We start from the raw sequence: 22,850 nt of genomic DNA on the forward strand, positions 1-22,850 counted from the left end.
CATGTTTTTTGTCAGTACTTTTAATTCCTGTTTATTACAATTATTAGCAGTGGATTTTTTCTGTACAAGCATTTCATAAATACTAATTATAATAGCTGAATAACATAGGATTGTGCCAAAGCCCAGTCTGAGATGTCATGTCATGCCAATACCGTCTTAAATAAACACTGAATACACCCCCAGTTGTTAACACTGGCAGTATAATGATTGTCTTGCTCAAGAACACAAAGCAAGTCTGCAAAACTGGCAGTCTGGATTCATCCATCAACCTTTCAAATAAATTGCCTCTAAAGTCTAATTTATACAACCTGTTAACAAGTTGTGGTGTTACTCTTGAATATTTATAAGTGAAGCTTGCACATTCACTTCATTGCATCCAAAGCCGAGCTGCACATAAGTTCACCTTTCCTCCAGTGTCTACTCAGATACACTGGTCAATAACTGCTTTGCTTGTAGAACAAAGACCAGCAAGTATCCTGCTTCAACTCCTCTAGTAGCTGCCACTGAAGCTTCCAATAACCCCATATTATATGCTCTGTTTGGTGTCCCCTTCACCGCAGCACTCGCAGCCTGGATAAAAGGTCTTTCTCTCTCTCTCTCTCTCTCCTAACCTTGAAGCTAACGACCGCTAGCTCCGTCGGTGGCATGGATGTGATGCTTCTTGCCGACCCGCGCCCCCCCCCCTCGCCTCTGCCCCGGCTTCACAGGGCTTGCATTCATAGCGTTGCCATGTTGTTTACCCCTCTGGGCACGAACGGCTTTTCATTCCCCAGGTCTTGGTGGAGGTTGTTTGTCCAGTTTGATCTTGGCGTAAGATGATAAATGATCTGATGCTGATGCTGGTGCTGCTGTACAACGTGGCCAGAGATGCTATCCTTTCTCCCCTCCCCCACGCAGATATCACACTTAAACTTCCTTTGTGAAATACGTTTGGTGTTTGTCTTTTTATGTCACTTTTTGAACTGTAAGGTGCCATGACAGTTTTGCAGTCTTCCCCGAGGGATAGTGAACTTGCCTCAACCCACATGACTATCTCACACTCAGCAGGGATTCGCCAGGCGCCACGTGGCTTTTGACACTTCTCCAGTCCCAGGAGAAAGAAATGGTGATCCATCCTTAACATAGCAAAGGCTCTGCTAGCAATGTGATACCATAGACTGCAAAACAACACACGACTTTGTGCGTCGTTTATAAAACAAGGCAGTAGAGGACACACCTTTCTTGCTCGTTCAGCTATATGTAACTTTGTGTCACCTCAATAGCTGTGATTAAAGGTATAACTGGAGTTTTCTTTCAACAGAATTAAGCATATAGCGAGACGTGGGATTAGCACCGTTCTGCTGCGAGACAAATCAAAATTCAAATGCGATAATGACTTTGTCTCTGCATGAAGGTAAAAGAACATTATAATATATTCATAGCGAACATCTTAAAAGTATTTGTTAACACTTTGGTATGACTCATTAAAAACGTACCTCTGATTCAATGTTGTTGAAGAAATTGCAGGTATTTTGAATGGGCTGGATGCATTGGATAAGGTTTGAGTCAAAAAGAACATTTGACATTGAAATAATTTACAAGATTTTAGTATTTATCATTATTGACAATGTTGCCAAATGCATAATATAGCAAACTATATTAACCTGTTTGAATCGGTTCTTCTATGTGTGCACCTTAATGTGTTTTTCTCATGTTTTTAGGATGTTATTCTTCTTATTTCTTCATTTACTTTCCCCTCTTGTCTTTGATGTACTCACCGCAGCAGTACTCTTCTCCTTCCTCTCCTCTTTACATTGATTGGCAGGTCGATGTGTTGAGTGTTTTTGCCCGGCTTCTTACACCGGGCGTCTTGACTTTGTAAACTGACTAATGCCTAAATAAAATCTCCTGCTTTCTCGTTTAGATCTCGCTTTCTATAATCAACCACATCTTTCTGTTCATCTTCTATATGTCTTCATGTTTGTTTTTTTATTCCAGGAAGAAAAAGAAGGACTATCTTTTCCCAACAGGTTTTCCAAGGAGCTGGAATGTATCAGCAAGAGGGTGGGGGTCAAGAGAGTGAGGTTGTGGGGTGAATTGTGTTGTGTGTTGTTGTGCGGGATTATCGATAAAGTTAAAATTGAATGGATTTAAACCTAGGGCAGGCCATTTTTTTTCTCCCCAACCTCTTCATTCTCCACCCAAGTCCATCCTTTTCTCTGAGTAGCGAACCATAACGCAGACAGATAACTTTGAGTCAGAGAGAGAGAGAGAAAGAGAGAGAGAGAGGGCAGCGTTTTATTTAATCTCAATTTTCTCTTTTTTCCTGCACCTGTCTTTTTCTTTCGTTTTGATTTCTTTCCTCTTCCTGTCTTTTTCTACTCTCTCCCTCTTTTTTCCGATGCTTGAATAGAAGTGGATCAAAAAGGTAAAGACCACAATGAACATAACAACCACAGCTCGCCCCTTCCCTCCTTATTCCCTTGTCTCCTTTCCTACCCTCCTTCCATGCTCCCTACTTCCTAACCCAGCACCTTGTGTAGTGGTCATGTTTGATGTCGAAATCCCTCCCTGTATATATTTATTACTCTCTACTCTCTATACCTTTTTCTCTTTGACGTGTAACCAAAACTCTTTCTAGATTCACGGTTTGATGACACCAGCCTGACCTGCACGCAAGCACCACAAATACACACACACTAACATATCAAAGGCAGCTCGCTCAAGTATCAAAAGCCCTTTACAAACATCACACATGGGTGAGCACTCTTGTCTTGCTCCGTGCGGTACATACATGCCAATAGAGTCCACGATACTTGTGTATTTTTTATTTGCGCGCAGAGGGGAGCACGCCCCGGGAAAGCAGGGGATGAAGACGGATCAGTGCAGCAGCTAACAACTCAAAGCTAACTAAGATTAAAAAAAAGGGAAAAAAAGGGGGAAAAAAAACAAAAAAAGAAAATGTTCACCACTCGTTCATGATCTAACGTACATCTTAGCTAAATAAAGAACAAATTAATCAAAAAACAAACCGCCGATTATCTTGCAGTTTGCACTAGAGCCCTGGAAATATCACCTCCAGGTAGTGATGGGCAGATCAATACCAAATACTGATATATATCGATACTGACTGAGGTATTAAAAAGTATTAACCATCATGCAATATCAACTCTTTACGTGTTTGGATACAGCTATATTTAATGTTTAGATCAGTTCCAGTTGGAGTAGAACAATGATAATGAACAATGACAATGAATTTTAATACAAAACTCATTGGTATCGGTATCGGATCGACATTGTGATATTCTTAGTATGGTATCGAAACATCACTACCTCCAGGTGGGAGAAGTGGGCGCTCCGCATTCTAAGCAGGCCGGGGTCTGTCTGATCGTGCTTGTTTGTAAAGGGCTCAAGAGAGATAAACTGAAAAATAACTCCATTCCTCTCCTGTAGCTGATCACTCGCAGACAGCCATTTGAGTGTATACACATTCACATTCATCGAGCCCCCTCTCATCCTCTCTCCCTTCCCTTTTTAATTTTCCAGGACCACTTCAGCGTTTGTTGTCGTCTTCATAGCACAAACATTGTGTTTAGCTAACACTGCTCAGATACTATTTACAGCATCCCATTTCCAGGTGCTTCAGTCTCTCTCTCTACCTCTCTCTGTCTCCTCTTACTGCCACCACTGCCCCTCAATATCTTCTTACCTTATGATTTGCGGTAATGTGGCCCTTGAAAAGTAGGTATCTCCCAGCAGGATCTCTCCTACTTATACCTAAAGGTGTATTCCAAATAGAAACCAAAGAAAAGCAACCAAAACACAAAACAAAAGTGTAGTTCCACCCAATAAACTAAACGGTTTATCTTCAATGGACACTTACTTTTAATGGAGGTTCAATCTGTTAAATGGCCTAGTTGGTTCGGTTATCACACTCCACCAAAAACAAAACAATTAGTACCTTAGATAAAATACACGGGCTAATAGTTAAGGGCTGATTGTAACACCAAAACGTTTTCTATCGCTTTGGGTTTCTGTCTTAAATACGTAATAATTACCACGACTTTAGCAGGATATTACACATTTGCTTGAATGACATAAATCAATTATACTTTTGGCTAGTCACATAACACAAAACAGCCATATACTGTTGAAATGACTGTGAATGTCCCCATGCTGCACTGGCTGTTCCTGTGTATTGGCAGTATAGATGTGATCACACCTCATTTCTCTGCAGTACCTATTCTCCCATTGTAAAATCATGCCTTTTTTGCAGGTGAAAATAAACAATTGTACACGGGGCTCCATTTTCTCACGTCTCTCTCTGTACCGTGCTTCATCCTCCATTTCTTCTCCTCTTCCTCCTCCCACCCTCTGATTGGTTTATCTCTCTGATCACATCTGGCCATTACAATGCGCCTCGGGCCTCTCTCGGCTCCTCTCGCACTTTTCCCTAATTCTTCTGCTCCTCACATGCGCTTTGGTGGATATTATTTCCTACACATGTTGTACTTGTTGCCCCCTCCCATACCATCCCCACTTTTCTCCCATGCCCTGTTCTTTTGGTATTTTTTTGTGTGTTAGCTGAGACTGCTGAGGGGGCAGTGAACAAAAAAAAGGAGTGCTCAAAGCTTGTGGTAATGGTCCTTGCACGGGCACTCACCAATCAAGCGCCGGTCATGCTAACGTCCCCAATCAGAGGTTTCTGAAAGAGGACAAAGACGCACAAAAAGGCATGACCTACAAAACAAGGTCGCGGTTGGAGTAGTAGCCATTACGCTGCTTGGCTCCCCCTCTCAGGTTTCCATCACCTCTCCCTGAACCCCTTCTCCACATCGTACCAGGCCATTTCTGTCCGGCCTCATTCACTGACCCCATATGTTAGTCCAATTAACTACTTTATTGGTCCCAGGCTTTTCAGTAAAATAGATCCTTGACATTTCCCTTCAAGTAGTGTGTGTCTTCTTGTGCAATTGAAACCCGTAAGCTGCTCAGAACATAGCAGGAAGTATTGGCTCGCACACACACACGCATACATGTCTAGATAGTGTACTTTTATATGATAGAAAAGAATATAATTTCCAAAGCTCTGTTCACTAAAACTACAATTTTGTGTTCTGGAACAATGCTGGGACTATCAGAGTGGTGCAGCCAGTTTTTATCATTGTTTAAGTGTCATAGTTTTTTCCTAAAACAAGAAGGCTTTGGGAACACAATGAACCAAAGATATTTTAGGCAGTGTTACTGTTTCCTCTGATATACTGAGAAAAACAATAGAACAATATTCTCTACTGCAAGTTATTTCTGAAGTCTGTCCTTAATAGCAGCACATTTATGCCAAAACAATGCTCGTTTCACTGTTGCTCTATTTGAAATCAATACAGAAATCATATTTTTGAGCACAAAGTAAACGTTAGTTGAATGGATCCGAGTCTTTAGTCCCTAGATGGTCGTGCAGGTAACATCCATATTTGACTTAAAGGTGCTCTATGTAACTTTTCAGTCTCATTCCTATGCGAATGTTATTGCTTTGCCTGGAATGTTTAGCGCTATAGCATTAAACTTATCGATCTTGTATTTTTAGAATTACTGGTGTCTTTACTGCAAAAAAAATATTTTGAAAAACATTCTTTTTTACTGTGAGTGGGGTCGCCTCCCCAAAGATCTGACCTGTAATTTGACATCATTTCCTTGTTTCCATGGAAACAGATATGTTTATTGTCAAACCGTGAAGCATAGCCAATAATGCAAAACTATCTCCATGGAGACCAACACGTAGCATGCACATACCTCCCCCAGAAAAAATACAGAGTGCACTTTTAAACATCGTCCTCTTTGAATACACGCCTCACTATCTGTATAGTTTACATTAATGACATAATTAACTGACCGCCATTAGTAAGAAACTCGCACCTCACTCTATTTCTGAGTTTAAGTTGGTGTGTGCCTTTTATTATTCAGTTTGTCCCCTTTAACTGCCTTATTTTACAAGTCCAGCTGAGTACACTCCCTATGTCATTACTGATGTTTTACCACTGCTGGCAGGACTAAACAAGTACCCAGCAAATTTCCATCACCTCCCGCTTGTTTGCTGAAAGAGAAAAAAAAGACAGATTCTTAGACTTTACAAACACCTAGTAATTTTCAAAGGTGGCCATTGCCGGGTGCACTTGAGGACAGCCCAATCCGTCACACAGGCACCTCCCTATAAGTGCGATTTAGGAACGAGTGAGGGGCCGCCGCTGTATGTGACAAGAAAACAGAGAGCGGAGAGAGCCAGATTGGGAATAGTACGAGATGGGAGGAGGCGCACGGTCGCTATAGAGACGATGAGTCAGGCAGCTCATTAGGAATGACCCACCACACACCAGCGAAGTCACATGACCGGGGCTGAGGCGGAGACAGGCCTATTCAGTGAGGGGGAGAGGTAATAGTGTGGGGATTGACTGTACATGCAGGAGTCATTGCATTGTTAGAGGAGAGGAACAGAAAGGTGAGTGTGCGAGAGGATGGCCATGAATATAAATCATTGCAAGCGCGTTTCCAGGACCTTTATAGAGAGACTACACCTATAAAAGGGCTTATTTAGACCAGGAGGCAGGGAGGGAGAGGGGGTATATTGTCATACAAAGGCAAACTGCAGGCACTACAGATGTGTGTCATTTACAATACACAATTTTATATGTATTAGTTTATGTATACGTCAATCCAGGTGTTATCTTTTCATTATCTCAATAACTTAACTCAGTCACAGACCTGCACAAATGTAAATGTATCCACACCAGCTCCTTTACCTATATTTTAAGGCTGCACTATGAAACTTCTCTGGTGAAATGTCTGCTACCTGTTGTTATTGCTGTGCTTGGAATGTTTCACAGTATTGCACTAAATTAACCTATTACGCATTTATTGAATTACATCCCCAAAAATGCCTGATCTAATTTCTAACTTGGCCTAATGGCATTACCCGCTCTCCATGGCAAAGCAATAATATCTCTCTGGAGAATATCAGACCCTCTACCAAAAAAGTTGCACACTGCACCTTTATCAGACGTTTTAAGTTGAACATAAGCTTTATTTGTATTTACCACAGTTGGTAAGCTAACAGTAAACAGGAGTCTTGCGTCAGTGATCAGTGAGTGTCTGAGCTCTGTCCCAGCACAGCCCCGTCACTCAATGTCCTCTGCAGATAAGACGGTTCTTTCACACAGTATCGGGCTGCGTGCGTTGGGTCTGCTGAATGGGGCTCTCTGGGGTGAATGTTTGGGCTGATAAAGGCGTGACACCTGCCTCTTCCACTGTCTGCTCACTGTCTGTATGCTTTGTCTGTGTGCTGTATGTCTGTTATTGTTATCCTTTACTCCATGACTTTTGAAAGGAAGCCGCCACACAATGGGACCTTCTCGTCTCGTCTCAGATTAACTCACTTCTAATTCTCATTTCACAGGAAATAACCTATTTACTTTCTCTGCTCCACCGCTCCTCTCACCTCTCTCCACACAGCACTGCCCCTGCTCATGCTCCATCTGTCTGCTCTTTCCACACACATTACACATTACACATACAGCCAGAGATGCCTTCAGACAATCACTGGCTCATAGATAAACAGTGTACATTACCTCCGGCCTATTAAGTCTGAACGCAGCTCTGGTCCATACTCCAGTCTGCCCCCTGCTGGCCGTTAGCTGCACCTGCCAGTGACAGGTGTGGGATTCAATTATAGCAGCATGCTCCCAGCAGTGGCTCCTGTGTGCAGCCCATGTCTGCGGACAGGGGCCCGGGGCCAGCTCAGCCTCAGATCCATGTATCCACAAACAAAAGCAGACACCATCACTGGGCTCTTCAGTGCAGCTGCCAGGCTTTGGCAGAGTCTGTTTAGATCATCAAAGTCCTATATTAACCAGCACCAGGACGCTGTCACATCAAACATAAAAACACAGTAGATCGCTCTGGACATCAGAATGAAAGGGCTAAATTTAGCCCAAAGCTGTCAGCTCTCACTTTTAATTGCGTCACCAGTCGATCACAAACTGCCTCCGGACAGTAATGGGACATATTTACTGTCATTTTCCTCAAAGTTGTGGCATTCACACCACTTTATGAGACTCATATTGACAAGTAACAGCTGACCTCTGCCAGCAGAAGGGATTATGGAGATAAATAGTCAATTATTACTGGGACTTTTCCTGTCTGTGTGGCAGTAATTGCCATACTAGAGTATAATAGCTGGAGCCCGGCCTTTAATCCCTGATAAGGTAAGTTTCATTAGCCATCTGGCTAGTTTGTAGCATAAGAAAGTGTCTGTGACTTCACTATAGGCTCATTGTGATGGCACAAGGTTTCCATCTGCACCTAAACCGGAATTAATCTATTAATCCAACTATCACATATAATCCCAGATGGCTCTTACTCCCGCTAACCTGCTCTCGCCAGACTAGGATAATGCCTAATCTTAAGACTTACGCCTAATGCATAATGCCTAATACCTCATTCATACTGCAGCCATAATAGCCTCTTGTAGTGTAGACTTTGCTCCCAGGGTTTAGCAGCTCAGACTTCCCGCTGTTACAATCACCCTTCAGAGAGACGCTGAGGTGGAGAGGCTGTAAACACGAGGCCTACCAGGAGCAGCCGGTGCAGGTCGGAGTTAATGAAGCCCCTCTGGCCAGGTGTGCAGGCCATGGAGCGTGTATGTGTGTGTCCCGCACGTACTGCTGGGGGGCGCCGGTGAGCTCTATGACCCCTGGCCCACCCGGGGCTTTTTCTTTACAATGAGTCATCCATGAGTAGACTGCACCGGAACACAGGAGCAGAGACGAGATTGGGATAAACTAGTATAGCAGAAATGTGGTGTTATTGTCATGATGAGCCCAAAGGAGAACACACTGATACCAATTTAATCCAGTGCTGCCAGGTTAGGTCTATAATGAACGCAATCAGATGGGGTTTTTGGGAGGACACTGTGGCAGCATCACTTTGCAGACAGCTGTGTTATTTTGGAGGTGTTATATTTCTGTTGCAGTGGATCATATCTTCTTTTCTACAGACGCTGTCCTATATGAACACCTAATTTTAGCGCAGTGTTTAAGCTAAAATGAGGGCAAACACAGCAGATTTACAATTGCTAGGGTTGTCTGTGCTAATGGAACAGCAGAATGAGATCCAGAATTAGATAGTCATAAGCCTCCATATAAATAGGCCTGCCCCATCCTGAGCATATTTGTACATATTTTGGTAACTTTAAGTTGCTAGTTGTTTTGTTATTTTTATTTTTCACATTCTCTAGTTTACTTCAGGATTGTTATTCATTTAGGTTGAAGAGAAGCCATTTCTTCTTAAATGTTCTTCTTTATCATTATAAGTTCTCTTGTTGCACACACAGCTTTATAAGGTTATCTCTCTGTAAAGGCTAACAATAGACATAATATGTGTTGGTGTCCTTTATTGTACCTCGAGGGCAGATTTATAGGTCACCTGGATGTCGAGCGACTACACAGTTTACCCCATGCTGTTTATTTCTTTATTTACTACAGCATTGTACTTAAGAGGCAGTGTCCTACTTCTCTTGGTTGAAGGTTCTGTCTGCATTGAACTTGAATTACCACCTAGTGTTACTCAGATGAACTTGTAGCAAATGTTTAGTTAGCAAAACAAGCAAAACAACAAAGCAACTTATTCAGCAAAAGATCAGTAAAAACCCAAGGTGTCGTGTTCTTGCAGCTGGGTATATGTACAGTATATTATCTATAGCCAATAGGGGCAATAATACAATGTAAGATTTTATATAGTTGTGATTTAGCAATTGACTGGGAGTACTGAACATCTTGGCTGCATATAAGACTATGGCCCCAATACTGTATTCACAACTGTGACATGTGCAGTATTATACCAATGTTCTCCATTCTCCAAATACTTTTAGCTTCTACACATTTTACTTCACCCACACCCCGACTGTGGCAAAGCAAGTACCTCAGGCGCCCCTTGTTTCAAACATTTTGGTTCGACAATGGAGCATGACAAGCCTCCCTCCTGTGAGAACTCTGCCTTTTGAGTGTTTGTTTATGCCTCGCCTTGATTAGATTCCGCTTTGGCTCGAAGTCCCAATCCCTGTCGCACCCCCTCAGTCAGAACAGGCTAATTCCTAAGTGGCCCGGCAGCGCCACAGATCACCAAACACTATAAAAAAAACAGCACGGCAGCAGAAAGGAGAGGGCTGGATTCAAGTAACTACTCTATCTTGCTATTATGATTCACCTCCCGCACCAGACCTCATGTAATATTCAATAGAGCTGGAGCCCAGACTGATGCATCGCTCTTAACAGTGACAGTGGATGTATATGTGCATGGTTTGGGGCCAGTGTTTTCCAATGCTTGCTCCTGTCATCTGCAACCAAAAGCCCCCACTGTGTCCAATTAGTTAAGAGATGCACGCCATCATGAGGTGACCAGCAGGTAACGGTTGTGTCACGAGCCAAAACAAGACCACCATCTTAAAAACTTGGCAAATACTCAGATTTTTTGATGTGTCCTTTGTTTCGTTTTGTCCTCCGTGTCTGTCTTCTTGTGTGTAGCGGATGAAGTGGAAGCTGGGCCAAACTTCAAATCTTTACCCCAGAACGCCTCTCTTCTTTGAGGCATTATTCTTGACGGCAAGCCAAATCCTAATAAAACAAGCCGCGCAATTACTGTTTTCCCACCCAGTAGAAGAGCGCAGGGAGAGAGAGGGAGGGCAGAGAACAGGCCTTTGAAACAGAAAATGCACAATCAAACAAAAGTAGGCCAAGATGAATTAGATTAGAGGATACATCTAAAGCTTTGGTGGCAGCCTGAAATCTCTCATTTATCTTGTTCAGACCCTTCCCAAACACAACAGTGATGTTCTACAAATGAGCTTTTTATAAGTTTGCTCATTTTTAATCTGATTTAACGAACCACAGCTCACCCCCGCCTCTTACTATTCACCCAATTCTATACTCCACTTACTTTTATCTCCTTACATCTTCCATATTTAATTTATTCCCTGGTCTTTGGACTTTTCCCATTTCCTAACTTTACCCCTGCCATCTCCACCATCTCCTCCCATCGTACAATGCTTTCTTTTCATTTGCGTGTGTCTCTTCTCTCCCTCCTCTGCAGTCTTTGTTTGTCCCGGGACATTGCTGCGCGTCCAGGCTGCCAGCTCTCAACAGGAGGCGGAGCATCAAGCGGGGGCGTGGTGTAAAGACCCGCTGCAGTCTGGAGATCGCCTCTACGTCATGCCGTGGACGCCTTACCGCACCGATGTGTTGTACGAATACGCGTCATGGGAGGACTTCAAACAGACGCGAGCCACCACCACCTACAAGTGAGTGCGCCCCCTACTGGCAGCTTGATCAAACGGCAGCTGCTCCTGTATAGATTTATTGGCATTTGATGGGGATATGGAGGGTGATGGTGGAGCGACTCCCACTGTGGTGTCAGCAGGCTCACCATGAGACCATCTTGTAGCAGCGTGTCAAACAGCGTCGGATCTCTTTCATTGCAGTGCGTAGGCCTGCCATGATAATTATTATATCAACTTCGCTTTCATATAAATAAGAGATTAAGTGTATTTTTGAGAGGTGTACGGAGCTGTCATTTGCACCAATAGGAAACCTTTTTTTTATTTGTTTGTAGCTAGTAGTTTGTGAAAATATGAGCTGCAGAGAATCAAATCATTAACGTACGACTCATTACAGGTATTAATGGTTTACTATGTAACTTTTCTGGTGGGGGGTTGCCACATGCATGTCTCCATAGAAATGCCTGAAACAACAGAACAGTATAACATTAAACTGATCTGTATTGCACTTTCAATTTCAAGTGTTTTTATACAAAACATATGCATATATACCTTGAAAACTCATATACTCTCCACAGATCTGACCTATAACTTGGCCTTGTGGCATTACCTGCTTGTCTCCATGGAGTTGGATATGTGTAATATCATAATGCTGAACATTCCAGGCAAAGTGATAACATCTTCATGGAGACAAGCAGGTGATGAACCCTCCACCAGAAAAGTTACATACAGAACCTTTAAAAAACTGTTAAATGCGCCTATTTATTTGTAGCATCTCATGAGATATTTACTATATTGTTAATTTAGAAAAGGGTTTAACATAATCTGTCAGAGGTTAAGTCATGCCCAAATCCCATCAAATCCAAAGCAATATCCAATATATTTCACTTCAAAATGTGTCATCAGCGACATGCGCCTCTCTTTATCTGTCAGGTTGCCAAACAGAGTGGATGGCACCGGCTTTGTGGTGTACGACGGAGCAGTGTTTTACAACAAAGAGAGAACAAGGAACATAGTAAAGTACGACCTACGAACTCGCATCAAGAGCGGAGAGGCCATCATCACCAACGCCAACTACCACGACACATCCCCATACCGCTGGGGAGGGAAGTCCGACATCGACCTGGCCGTGGACGAGAACGGGCTCTGGGTCATCTACGCCACCGAGTCCAACAACGGCAGACTGGTGGTCAGCCAGGTGCGCTCCAGGATTAGAGATTATAAACATAACTCAGTACAGTCAGCAGGGGGCAGATGGTGCACAATAAAACAGCACTGACAAATGAAGTCGATCCAATAGAGCCACGTTAACATAATCTGCCAGAGGTTAAGTCAGACCCAAATCCAATCAAATCCAAAGTAATATTCCGAACTATTTGTGTTTTTTTGCAGACAGAACGGGGTTTTCAGATGGACTCAAACTGCATTTCTTTTTATAAATAATTTACCGAGCCTCCAGAACAGATTGTGAACACACCGTACTGTTTGTCTGTCTTATCCAAAGTCACTTCTGAGTACCTTTTTGCCAAACTTTAAGTACGATCCATCACTGAACTCCTGTTGTTTTCTTTATTCCTCGACGTGCATAACCTTCCCACATAAACCGTAAAAATTAATGTGTTGTTCTCATAAAAGGGCCATATTTATTATGTTTGACCTTAGAGCAAAACTGTTTTTCCAACCGCATAAGTTAAACTATCAATCTAACATATCAAATCCCCATAAGCTTTGCCAGTGTTGAATAATGGAAGAAGTGCGTAATAAATAAGAAGGTGATCACTTCCATCATCAAGGACTTGTTTGTTTTCCAGGGAATTTCATTAGTTTTCCTATAGCGATCTCAGTGCACCGCTGAATAAGAGTTTGTATTATGTGTTGGTGTGCAACTTTATTAGAAAGCGGCAGAAACATATCAGTTCTCTACAGCTGGGAGCTTAATTACTTTTTGATGTGATTACCAGTCCTTATATGTTCATCTTTACAGTTTATATAGTCCATATGCTTGTGCTAGCTTATGAAACTTTTACATCGTTGTGCCAAGATAGAGTTTACAGCAAATTATAAAGGTTACTTATACACAAACACTTTTCCCATAGTTCTGGTAATGATTTGCTTTGCACAACTGTTATTTTATTCTTGCTAATTTGCATTTTAATCGTCACTGATCAGCTTGGGTTATTTTAATTGAGACGTCCAAATTGTATTGTGTATATACAGGGAATTTATAATGAAAGCCATTTTTATGTGTTTCTTATCAATATGAGAGGAAAAAATATAGTATTTGTCTTTTGAATATTTTTAATATTTCATTATGTCAATCAGTAGACACAAGGATTTTTTTTTTTTTCATGATTTTTGATGTTTTGCGTTGATCAGCTATAGCGTAGCCCCCCCCTCAAAAGCTCAAATTCTGTGTAAACTTCCACTTTTCCAATCCAAATTTTGCTTCTCCAACAGGTCAATCCTTACACCTTACGTTTTGAGGGCACCTGGGAGACGAGCTTTGACAAGAGAATGGCGTCCAATGCATTCATGGCGTGCGGGGTCCTCTACGCGGTGCGCTCGGTGTACCAGGACGACGACAGTGAGGCCGGAGGAGATCTCATTCTATACGCCTACAACACCAACCGTAACCGCGAGGAACCGGTCAGCATTCCCTTCCCAAACCCATACCAGTACATCTCCTCCGTGGACTACAACCCGCGGGACAATCAGCTGTATGTGTGGAACAACTACAATGTGCTGAGATACCCGCTGGAGTTTGGACCCCCAGACCCCACTACAGGTAAAAACAATGGAGAGGGGCAGGGCTTTAGGGCAGCGCTAAATTCTGATGGTGTGAAAGACAAGTAGGAACAATGTTGTGTCTATAATGTTTACCATAACACAAAAGCATGGCATTTGTTCATTGTATGTGAGATGAAGTTATTATTTGTGGGACTCAATATTCAGGGGTGAAAAATGCACATTACAGACTTTGTGAGGGCCCCCTCCATGCACTGGGCCCCGTTAAACAGTACCCTTTGCCCCCCTTGAGTCTGACGCCCCTGTCAATATTTATCATGGGGACTTTTTGTTTGCACTAGCAGGGATTTTTCTTGTTCTACGATAAGATTTAAGATGAAGAAAGCTGAATAAATAACTTCTATGACTCATTCTAGATACAAAGTAGCTTCTAAAGTGTTTCAGTCTGCTATTTATTTATTCAGTCTGTGTTTTTTTTAACCATATTGTGCATTTAGAATCATTTTTTGAGGGATAATTGTACTTGAGGTTTATCGTGTGAATGGCACAAACTTGTTTCAATATTATCATTTAAAATCTATATCTTCTTCAGCAAAATATTATATAATTTGTTATCATGACAGGGTTACAGTGTAGTATGGATCTATATGGAAAAATTTTGTACTGCACTTAGTTGAAGTGAGCTTGTTTTCAGGCTTAATGTCTCTCCCTGCTCTTAATCCCTATTTTAAGATTACTGTCCTGTCTAATAACAAACCAAAGCATCTTTTAAATAAATACAAAATCATGTATTATCTGTAAAATTGAAGTGCTCAGAACCACTTCACAACTGGCATCTGACTTGAACCCTTGTCACATCTGATGGGCATCTGAAGTCAGTGTATGGGAGGAAAATGATTTGCTACTTAAGTGTCACAAATGTCTTATAACTGTTATTAATTGTATTTGTCGCCGTCTAGTCTGCAGTTAAAGTCTTTCAATTGTCTGGCCGGAAACTTCAAATCAACTTGTCTTTGTCATGTAGGCCAAAAAAGTCATTGTGAAATCAAAGATGAGGATGAAATGAGAATATTTCTGTGCAATTTGTCAGTCTATGAATAGGACAGAGGGATAGGGTGTACCGCAGTGTGAAAGGGTTAGAGAGAGAGTATGGGGGGGGTGTAGATCCAGCGCGTTTGATCAGTTGGATTTTGTAGTTTGTGAAGTGTTCTTTTATCTCTGCATTAGGTTTCAGTTGTTACTGATGCTGACTTGTGTGATACATTTGATCAATTATTTACTCCACTCTGACTTGTGATGATGCTTCTTCTTTCTATCTCGTGTCTCCTCCTTTCTCTTGAGAGCGGTGCTTTGAGGCGACCGAAAGTGTTTGTCACCCCAATTATTGTCAGGGCTCACTTTTGAACTCGGACTTCTGAGCGATGCTTTAAATGCGTATGGGTCTGTCCCTCCAGTTCTTCGTGTCTCTTTTACGCTCTCTGCATCGTTTTAACCCACTTCATCAACAAATCCTTTACATCCTCATATAATCCCCCCAATGCCTTTCAAAATGTTATCTTCGGTGTCTCAACTGTAAGATCTAGAGTTGTCAAAACTATGAAAACCGTGGTAATAATTGATACTACAACTTGTATTGAAACTAGATGCTACAGTGGTGTTGATCTGTATCAGAACTAGTGCATTATTCTATTGTCTATCTAACAAAGAGTGTATTTCAGTCGTCATTGTGGTATTGGAATTGTAATATTGTGACCGTACTAATAACTTCCATGTCTTGCGTTCCATCTTAGGTCCTCTGACTACCACCCAAGTCACCACAACTCTCCCAGCGAGGCCTTTCTCCTCCAGCGCCAGCCCCTCCACGGCCCGCCCCATTGCTCCGACCTCTCGACCAATCGGATCCATCAACAAGCACCCCGACTTGCGACCAATCACAGCCACAGTCCCGGTCACCCGCCGCCCCTCCCATCCTCCGCAGGGCCCCGAGCTGTACCTCTGCGAGCCCAAGATGGTGCGCGGTGTCCAGTGGCCTGCTACACTGAGAGGGGAGACCGTGGATCGACCATGCCCCAAAGGATCGCTAGGTTAGTGGGGTTTGCTACTCAAAAATGGTTTTAAAAGTCAGTTTCAAAAATTATACTTGTTATAATAAAAAAATGCTCTAAAATTCCTAAAATTTGATGTGTATTTAACAAGATGAGCAGCCTGATTGTGACAGAAACGATTAGATACTTCCAAAATAAAATGAGAAAACTTGCCATTTAACAGTATATCCAGTACAACAGTATATCCAGTACAACAGTATATCCAGTACAACAGTATATCCAGTAGTTGCTTTGTATTTTCTTTTGCGTCACTTTACATGATAATAATCTGGTTGTAGATGTCTTGTTTGTCAAATCCAACAATCCCCTGCAGCAGTAAACAAGCTGTCAATTGCCTACGCATATGAAATGTTTACTTGGTCAATGTGAATGACACTAACTGTTTTAAATTCCCATTGTAAAGACAGATGGAGTCCGCAAAGGGATTCCAGCTCACAGTAATTTATGTACATTTACTTGACCCTGACCCTTTATGACCTAAGGGTGGGAGTGCTGCCGGTCAAATATGTCAGACATTACAGTACAACAACAGTACCAAGCATACGCATTCACTTACAAGTCCTGTGTTGTGGTTGAATTATGCTTTTTAACCATCCCTTATTTTAAAGATACTCATAGTTCTTGACATTCCATCTTTCAATTTACAGTTTATAGGTACACTATTGCTGGTGGAGGCTCTGCCAACTGCTCGTCTCTATGGAGATGTTACTGCTTTGCTTGGAATATTCCACAGTACAGCATGACAGAACGCAAAATATTGTGGAACATTCCAATTTTATTGAGGCTTATGGAGACAAGGAGGCAGAAAGAATATGTAGTCCAGCTTTAGATATGCAGTGAGATCATAGACTATATAAAGAAGTGGACTAAGTGAGTCTGATGTCACCCATAGCGTTCGTTTCCAGTCAAATGAAGTTCATCGAGGCTAGCGGTTATAGCTTTCCGTATTTGGAATTCCGACTGCTAGTATCATAGCAACCAAAGAGCCAATCCAGAGCAAAGCTGTTGAATTTAATGCTTAGCAACGCTGTCAATCAAATCTGTTGCTAAAGCGAGCGGGAGCGACCTGGAGGGAAAGAAGGCGCCTGATTTGTCTGTTATTAATGTTCATATCTTGAGTTATGGACACAACCGCGAAATAAAGAAGACCAGGACCATGTTAATACGAAGATTTTAAAATGACAAACCTGAGAGCAGCAGTTACAGTTTTCTAATAAAAAGTGAACTGGAGCTGGAAGCGCGCCCATGATCGTTTCCTAGTTGGATCGCGGCGGCTAGCAGGTTAGCTCTGTCCATTTATACATATAGTCTATGGCGGAGATGCAGCGTTTAGTCATGCTGCTTGATACGGCCATGATTTCTGTCGCTTCCATACACAATGCAAACACTATCTGCCATTATGTTCCTGAATATGTAATTTAAGTAAGAGCATGTGTGCAGTGTTTTTTCTGCACTGTTGTCCCCGTGTCCCTGCCTTGCTCCTACCAGCCGGCACATCCCCCCCATGGGACAGCTGCATGAAAGCCTGTCCTCTATAAATACAAGGCTCTCCCACAGAAACAGAGCTGATTGAACGTAGTGAATAATAAACTGAAAGACGACTACAAGGCTTTACCTCACCATTTATGTTGTGTTGTGAGCATGTGGCCATCAGAGAGCTGCCGTGGGTTTGTCCTATGAGCGGAGCAGGAACATCACATTAACAACTGGGCTAATTACAGCATCCTGGCACTGCTTTAAACATTTTCGGAAGTTTATAGAGGAAGAAGAGGCTTTGTCTTAACACTGGCCAAAACTTTCATCTATTAGGCCTATTCCAGCCACATTAATGCAGTCAGAACAATTAAACTTGTTTGTAATGACAGCTGTGGGCACATTTTGTTCAAATCTGGTATGCCTTTCCATTCATCAAAGTGAAAATACTCAATTAGTATTAGTATGTGGTGTTTTTCAGTGTTTTTGAGTGTTTCCTGGTCCTGAACTGTTCTGTTTTGTTGTTCATGCAGAATAACAAAACTTCAATAGTGTAAACAGGTTTTTCTAGCATGTGTGTATGTCTGTTTCTTTAGTTGGTGTAGGTGGTAGGTTACTGTCTGTGTGGTTGCATTGTGCTCCATTATGCATGTGGTTCAAACAGGGCGTGGACGTTTGATCTGTTACAAGTACAATTTATTGATTTATATTTATATTTTATAAGTACTGCTGGAGTTCATGTGAATCACGTTCTGTCTCTTTTGGCATTTCATGATTATATTCCTTTCTTGAGAAGACCGAGGGTTTATAGCTCTGTCAACAAAGCGAAGGACGGCTACTTTGAGGAGTTTGAATATAAAACCTTTTCTGAAGATACATAATTCCATATATCTCACTTATATATTTGATGTATTCTATGTGTATCAAAAATGTAGGAGGTTGTGTAATCATTGAATGAGAAAGTGTGTCCAAGCGTTTGACTGGTTGTGTGTTTCATCTCTTAATCCTCTTTGTTCTGCATATAAGAAGATGAGCTGTTTGATTGTGAAACATTAGTGTTCAGGTATTTGCAAACTAGAATTAAATAAACACGCCATTTGACAGTATATGCAGTACAATAGAATGCAGTTGCTTTGTATTTTCTTTTACAAAATTTATCATGATAATAATGTGGTTGTAGATGTCTTATTTGTCAAACCCAGTAATCCCCTGCAGCGATAACCAAACTGTCATATGCCTACGCTGAAGAACTGTTTACTTGGTCCATGTGAATGACACTAACTATTTTAAATTTCTTTGTTATTAATTATTCAATTCTATTAAAGTTATTGATTTATACAAGTATTGCGGGAATTCATGTGAGTCATGTTCTGTCTCTTATGGAAATAGATGAGCAATAAAGAGGTAGCTGTATGTTTCGCAATAAGACTGTCTATGAGAAAATACATTTGTTTTTGTTTTTTTGTTTGCTTTTTTTGTTTGTTTTTTGTTTTTTTGCTAAAGTGAAAATCTTCCATTTGGAGATTTTTTTTAAATTATTATTATTATTTCAGGAAAAAAAATGTTTAGCAGCCAGAACAGCAACACAAATAGGACATTGGCTGAAAAAAATCCATATCTTCCTTCATTCATTATTGTATCATTGTGAAAGTAATTATATTGAAAGTGCATTTTATGAAAACTCCTTTTACCTTTTACACTTGTGTAGCTACTCCCACATCTTATTGATTTGCTTTACTCTTTTCACTCTCGTTCTTGTCTTACATATTATGGACCCAATCACCTCTGAATAACTGTGCTCTTGAGAAAAAAATGTGTTGGACTGTAGAAGTATTAGCTCCTATTGACTAGAGTGGAGTGTTGCTGTCTGCTCTGCCGCTGATTCCCATATCTCCTCTCTTCTTTCCTTGTTGGTGTAAGTGGATGCCTCTTATTTGCGTTAGTGGCGGCATCAGACTCTTTTTTTTTTTTTCCTTTTTTCCCCTCCTTGTGTCCTCTGTGTGAACCCTGTAACTAAACAGAAGAGCCCCATGTGAGAGCGCGGGCTGGTAAAAGGTGCTTCCCTTCTGCTGTGTTGTTATTCGGCAGTGGGGAATCAGAGCTGATGGTAATGTCTTTGGAGTGTGTGTGCCAAAACCATAGCAGCTCCTCTCTCGCTCCCTCCGTCTCACACTCTTTTACTTAACCTTTCCTATTCCCGACCCATTTTTCCGGCTTCCTCCCTCCGTTCTTCTCACATCAAAAACACTTTGCATTTTTTAAAACTCCATTTTGCTCAAGTGTAAAAATCACACCTACTTCCTACTCTTCTTACCACACGTCCCACTTTAATTACAAGCATCTAAAATCCGCCACAGAAAAATTGGACTCAAAGCTCAAATTGTTTGTGTAAAGCATGTTCTGTATTATATATAATCACACAGGCTGAGAAAATCTATTGCACGGTTATATCTTAAAGGGTGTTATTATATGTATTGTTTTGTAGTACTTACAAATGTTTTATATTGTGTTTGAATTGCTGTACTTAAAGGTGCACTATGTAACTTTTCTAGTAGAGGGTATTCCTGTCACTATAATACATTCACTGCAATATATTTCTGAAATAAATATAGACGATAAACAATAATAATGAAACCAAACCAAAAGGCAGAATCATCCCCAAAAAGTACTTTAAATGTACAATATCATTAAAAATATATGAGCTGCGATCTATAACGAGTCATACAAGAATCATAGTACAGAAAAATAACAAAAAGGTTCAACACTAGTACAGAAAAAAATAGTAAAAAATACTCATGATAAATATTGCCCCCCAAAAAATATCGCTCCTTCTATCAAGTAATGAACAATAAGTTGATATAGTAATTTTTGTGACCTGTTTGTCTCCATGGAGATGTTAATTACAGGTCAGATTTGGACAGGCACGGTATTTTTCCGCAATAACATGTCCATAACCTGGCGACCAGCAAATGGCCATAAAGGTTACACAATGCGCCTTAATTCTAATTTTAGGATTATTTAATGTATGTGTAATTCAAATCAAAATAATTTCCTTTTGAATAATAATGCATATTTTATCCTCATGTCTTGGGATTGTGTAAAGAATTAAAAGAGTTATTATTTTAATTAAACAAAAATAAAAAAAACAAATAAATAAATAAATAAAAAATAATAATTGGTGATGATAGTTTGCCAGTATCATCCTCTTTTTAATATTGTAATTCTAGCCTATAATAATTTCATGCATCATTCACCAGTCTTTTTCCCTCTCTGTCTCCTTAGGCATTGCTTCATATCAGTGTTTGGCCGACCAAGTCATCTGGAACCCACGAGGCCCTGACCTGAGCAACTGCACCTCTCCATGGGTCAACCAGGTGGCCCAGAAGGTGAGACCCGCTCCCCTCTCCAGAAAAATTAGCATATCTCCAAGGCTAACCTCATTTACATGCATTTCAACTGGTCCTTCATTACCGCTCTACTCTTAATACTTAATTAACTCCCCTTTTCACTAATATTCTCGAATTACACTGAATTATTTTTTACAATCTCCACACTTCACTGGCGTATAACTTGAAATGACTGACATCGATCCACAATATGAATCACTAAAGCGTGTGATTACATATTCTGTATTGAACACATCTCTGCCAGTAATTAGATTTCCCTAAAAAATCATAAAGAAAACTAAAGCGTTAGCTCAATTTATGCCAAAGAATACACTGATTATTTAGTCATGCATAGCTTTGAAGAGATTTTTTGACTGGAAGGCTAACATCCGTGCTCGAATCCATTATACGTTCCCCTTTTGGCTAAAATCAATTGCAATTGCGTTGGGGTTGCTAAAGGTGTAATTTGCAAATGAAACAGCACTAGAGGGAATGAGAAAACTTCACAATGTGTTCTACATAGGACGACTTATTTACAATTATGTGCATAATGGACGGGGAATAAAGGAAAGCTTTAAGAGGCTCAGACTAAGAACTGATGACTACATTTCACAGTACTTATATGTTATTTAGAGTCAACACAAAACACTGAAGTGAGAATGCTGAGGCAAGAATAAGGAATAAAGTTAAAGTTGGAAAAGGTGTTGTCTGCATTTGACCCATCCTTCAGTGGCGCTGGGGTCACCTGTCAGGAACAGTTATATCTGATAAAATTGACAATTTAGAGGGGGCAGCTCATGTTAGATGTTCTGAAGAATTAGTGGAGGCCACTTTGGGACGATTTGGACAGAAGTGCCAATTTATGACCATTGAAGTGGATAATATGTCTTCACTGTGGCACCAGTGGAACGTCTTGTCTTCAGAGTTGCTGGGCAAAAACAGGAAAGCATGAGAAAAAGCTATGATGGATAAGACTACTGTGTCAGGTCTTCTCTAAAACTACAGCTTTCAAAAATTGTCCAAGGAAAGAATATCAGTGAAACATGTAGTTTGTTTCAATGGATAACCTCCACTCTGTCAATGTGATTTTGAAAAAGTGTTGTTATAAAAGCTCTAATGTTGCCAAACAGTAGACAGAAAAGAGTAGACTCATCTGTTATCCTTAGTAAGACAAATTGTTATAGTTAGTAAGCTTTTAGAAATAAGCTTTTTTCATTGGTTCCTCTTCACTGCAAATTGATCACAGACATTTAAAAAGAGCACAAATCCTGAATCTTCTATTTTGATCATTTATTAATGTTTTTATTTAGATAAAAAGTGGTGAGAACGCGGCCAACATCGCTGGAGAGCTGGTGAACCACACTCGGAGCAGGATCCAGGCCGGAGACGTCAGCTCCTCTGTGCGCCTCATTGAGCAACTCCTGGACATTTTAGACGCTCAACTCCAAGCCCTGAGACCTGGCAACAAAGACCTCGCAACGCGCAACTACAACAAGGTTAGACAAGCTACTGAAATATTAAAGTTGACATATTATGCAATGTTTATGAGCTTTTAGCTATGTTATAACATTTTTTCTTTTGGTATAGCTGCTTTACTCAAAGATGTATTTTGAGTAATTCATGCGGGCTTGCATCATCCTGCATTTTCCTTGAAGCGTCAGGGCTAAAAAAATAAAATTTGTTCTCACCTACAACCTGCCACTGCCCTGCACTTTCTTGGAATTCAGACAAAAAATCTGTCTCTGTCAATACATATGTCAAATCCAGGCTCAAAATGGTTCTGTTTAGCTGTGCATATGACTGAAAGGTTTTTATTCTCTTATCTTTTAATGTTAATTTGAT

At 40.9% G+C, this 22,850-nt stretch overlaps 1 protein-coding gene across 5 annotated transcripts in view; it reads left to right on the plus strand.

The window, feature by feature from the left end:
* Positions 1-22,850, plus strand: part of adgrl1a (adhesion G protein-coupled receptor L1a) — a 134,206-nt gene that overhangs the window by 84,783 nt on the left and 26,573 nt on the right. For all 5 annotated transcript variants that reach the window (XM_033970994.2, XM_055223444.1, XM_033970995.2 and 2 more), the window contains exons 5-10: positions 11,116-11,323; positions 12,233-12,497; positions 13,757-14,084; positions 15,835-16,128; positions 20,905-21,008; positions 22,319-22,504. In XM_033970994.2, coding sequence (XP_033826885.1) covers positions 11,116-11,323; positions 12,233-12,497; positions 13,757-14,084; positions 15,835-16,128; positions 20,905-21,008; positions 22,319-22,504 — 1,385 coding nt within the window. The remainder of the gene's footprint in view (positions 1-11,115; positions 11,324-12,232; positions 12,498-13,756; positions 14,085-15,834; positions 16,129-20,904; positions 21,009-22,318; positions 22,505-22,850) is intronic.

The sequence above is a fragment of the Periophthalmus magnuspinnatus genome, chromosome 8 (assembly GCF_009829125.3).
Source record: "Periophthalmus magnuspinnatus isolate fPerMag1 chromosome 8, fPerMag1.2.pri, whole genome shotgun sequence".
In the NCBI taxonomy this organism is placed as follows: Eukaryota; Metazoa; Chordata; class Actinopteri; order Gobiiformes; family Gobiidae; genus Periophthalmus; species Periophthalmus magnuspinnatus.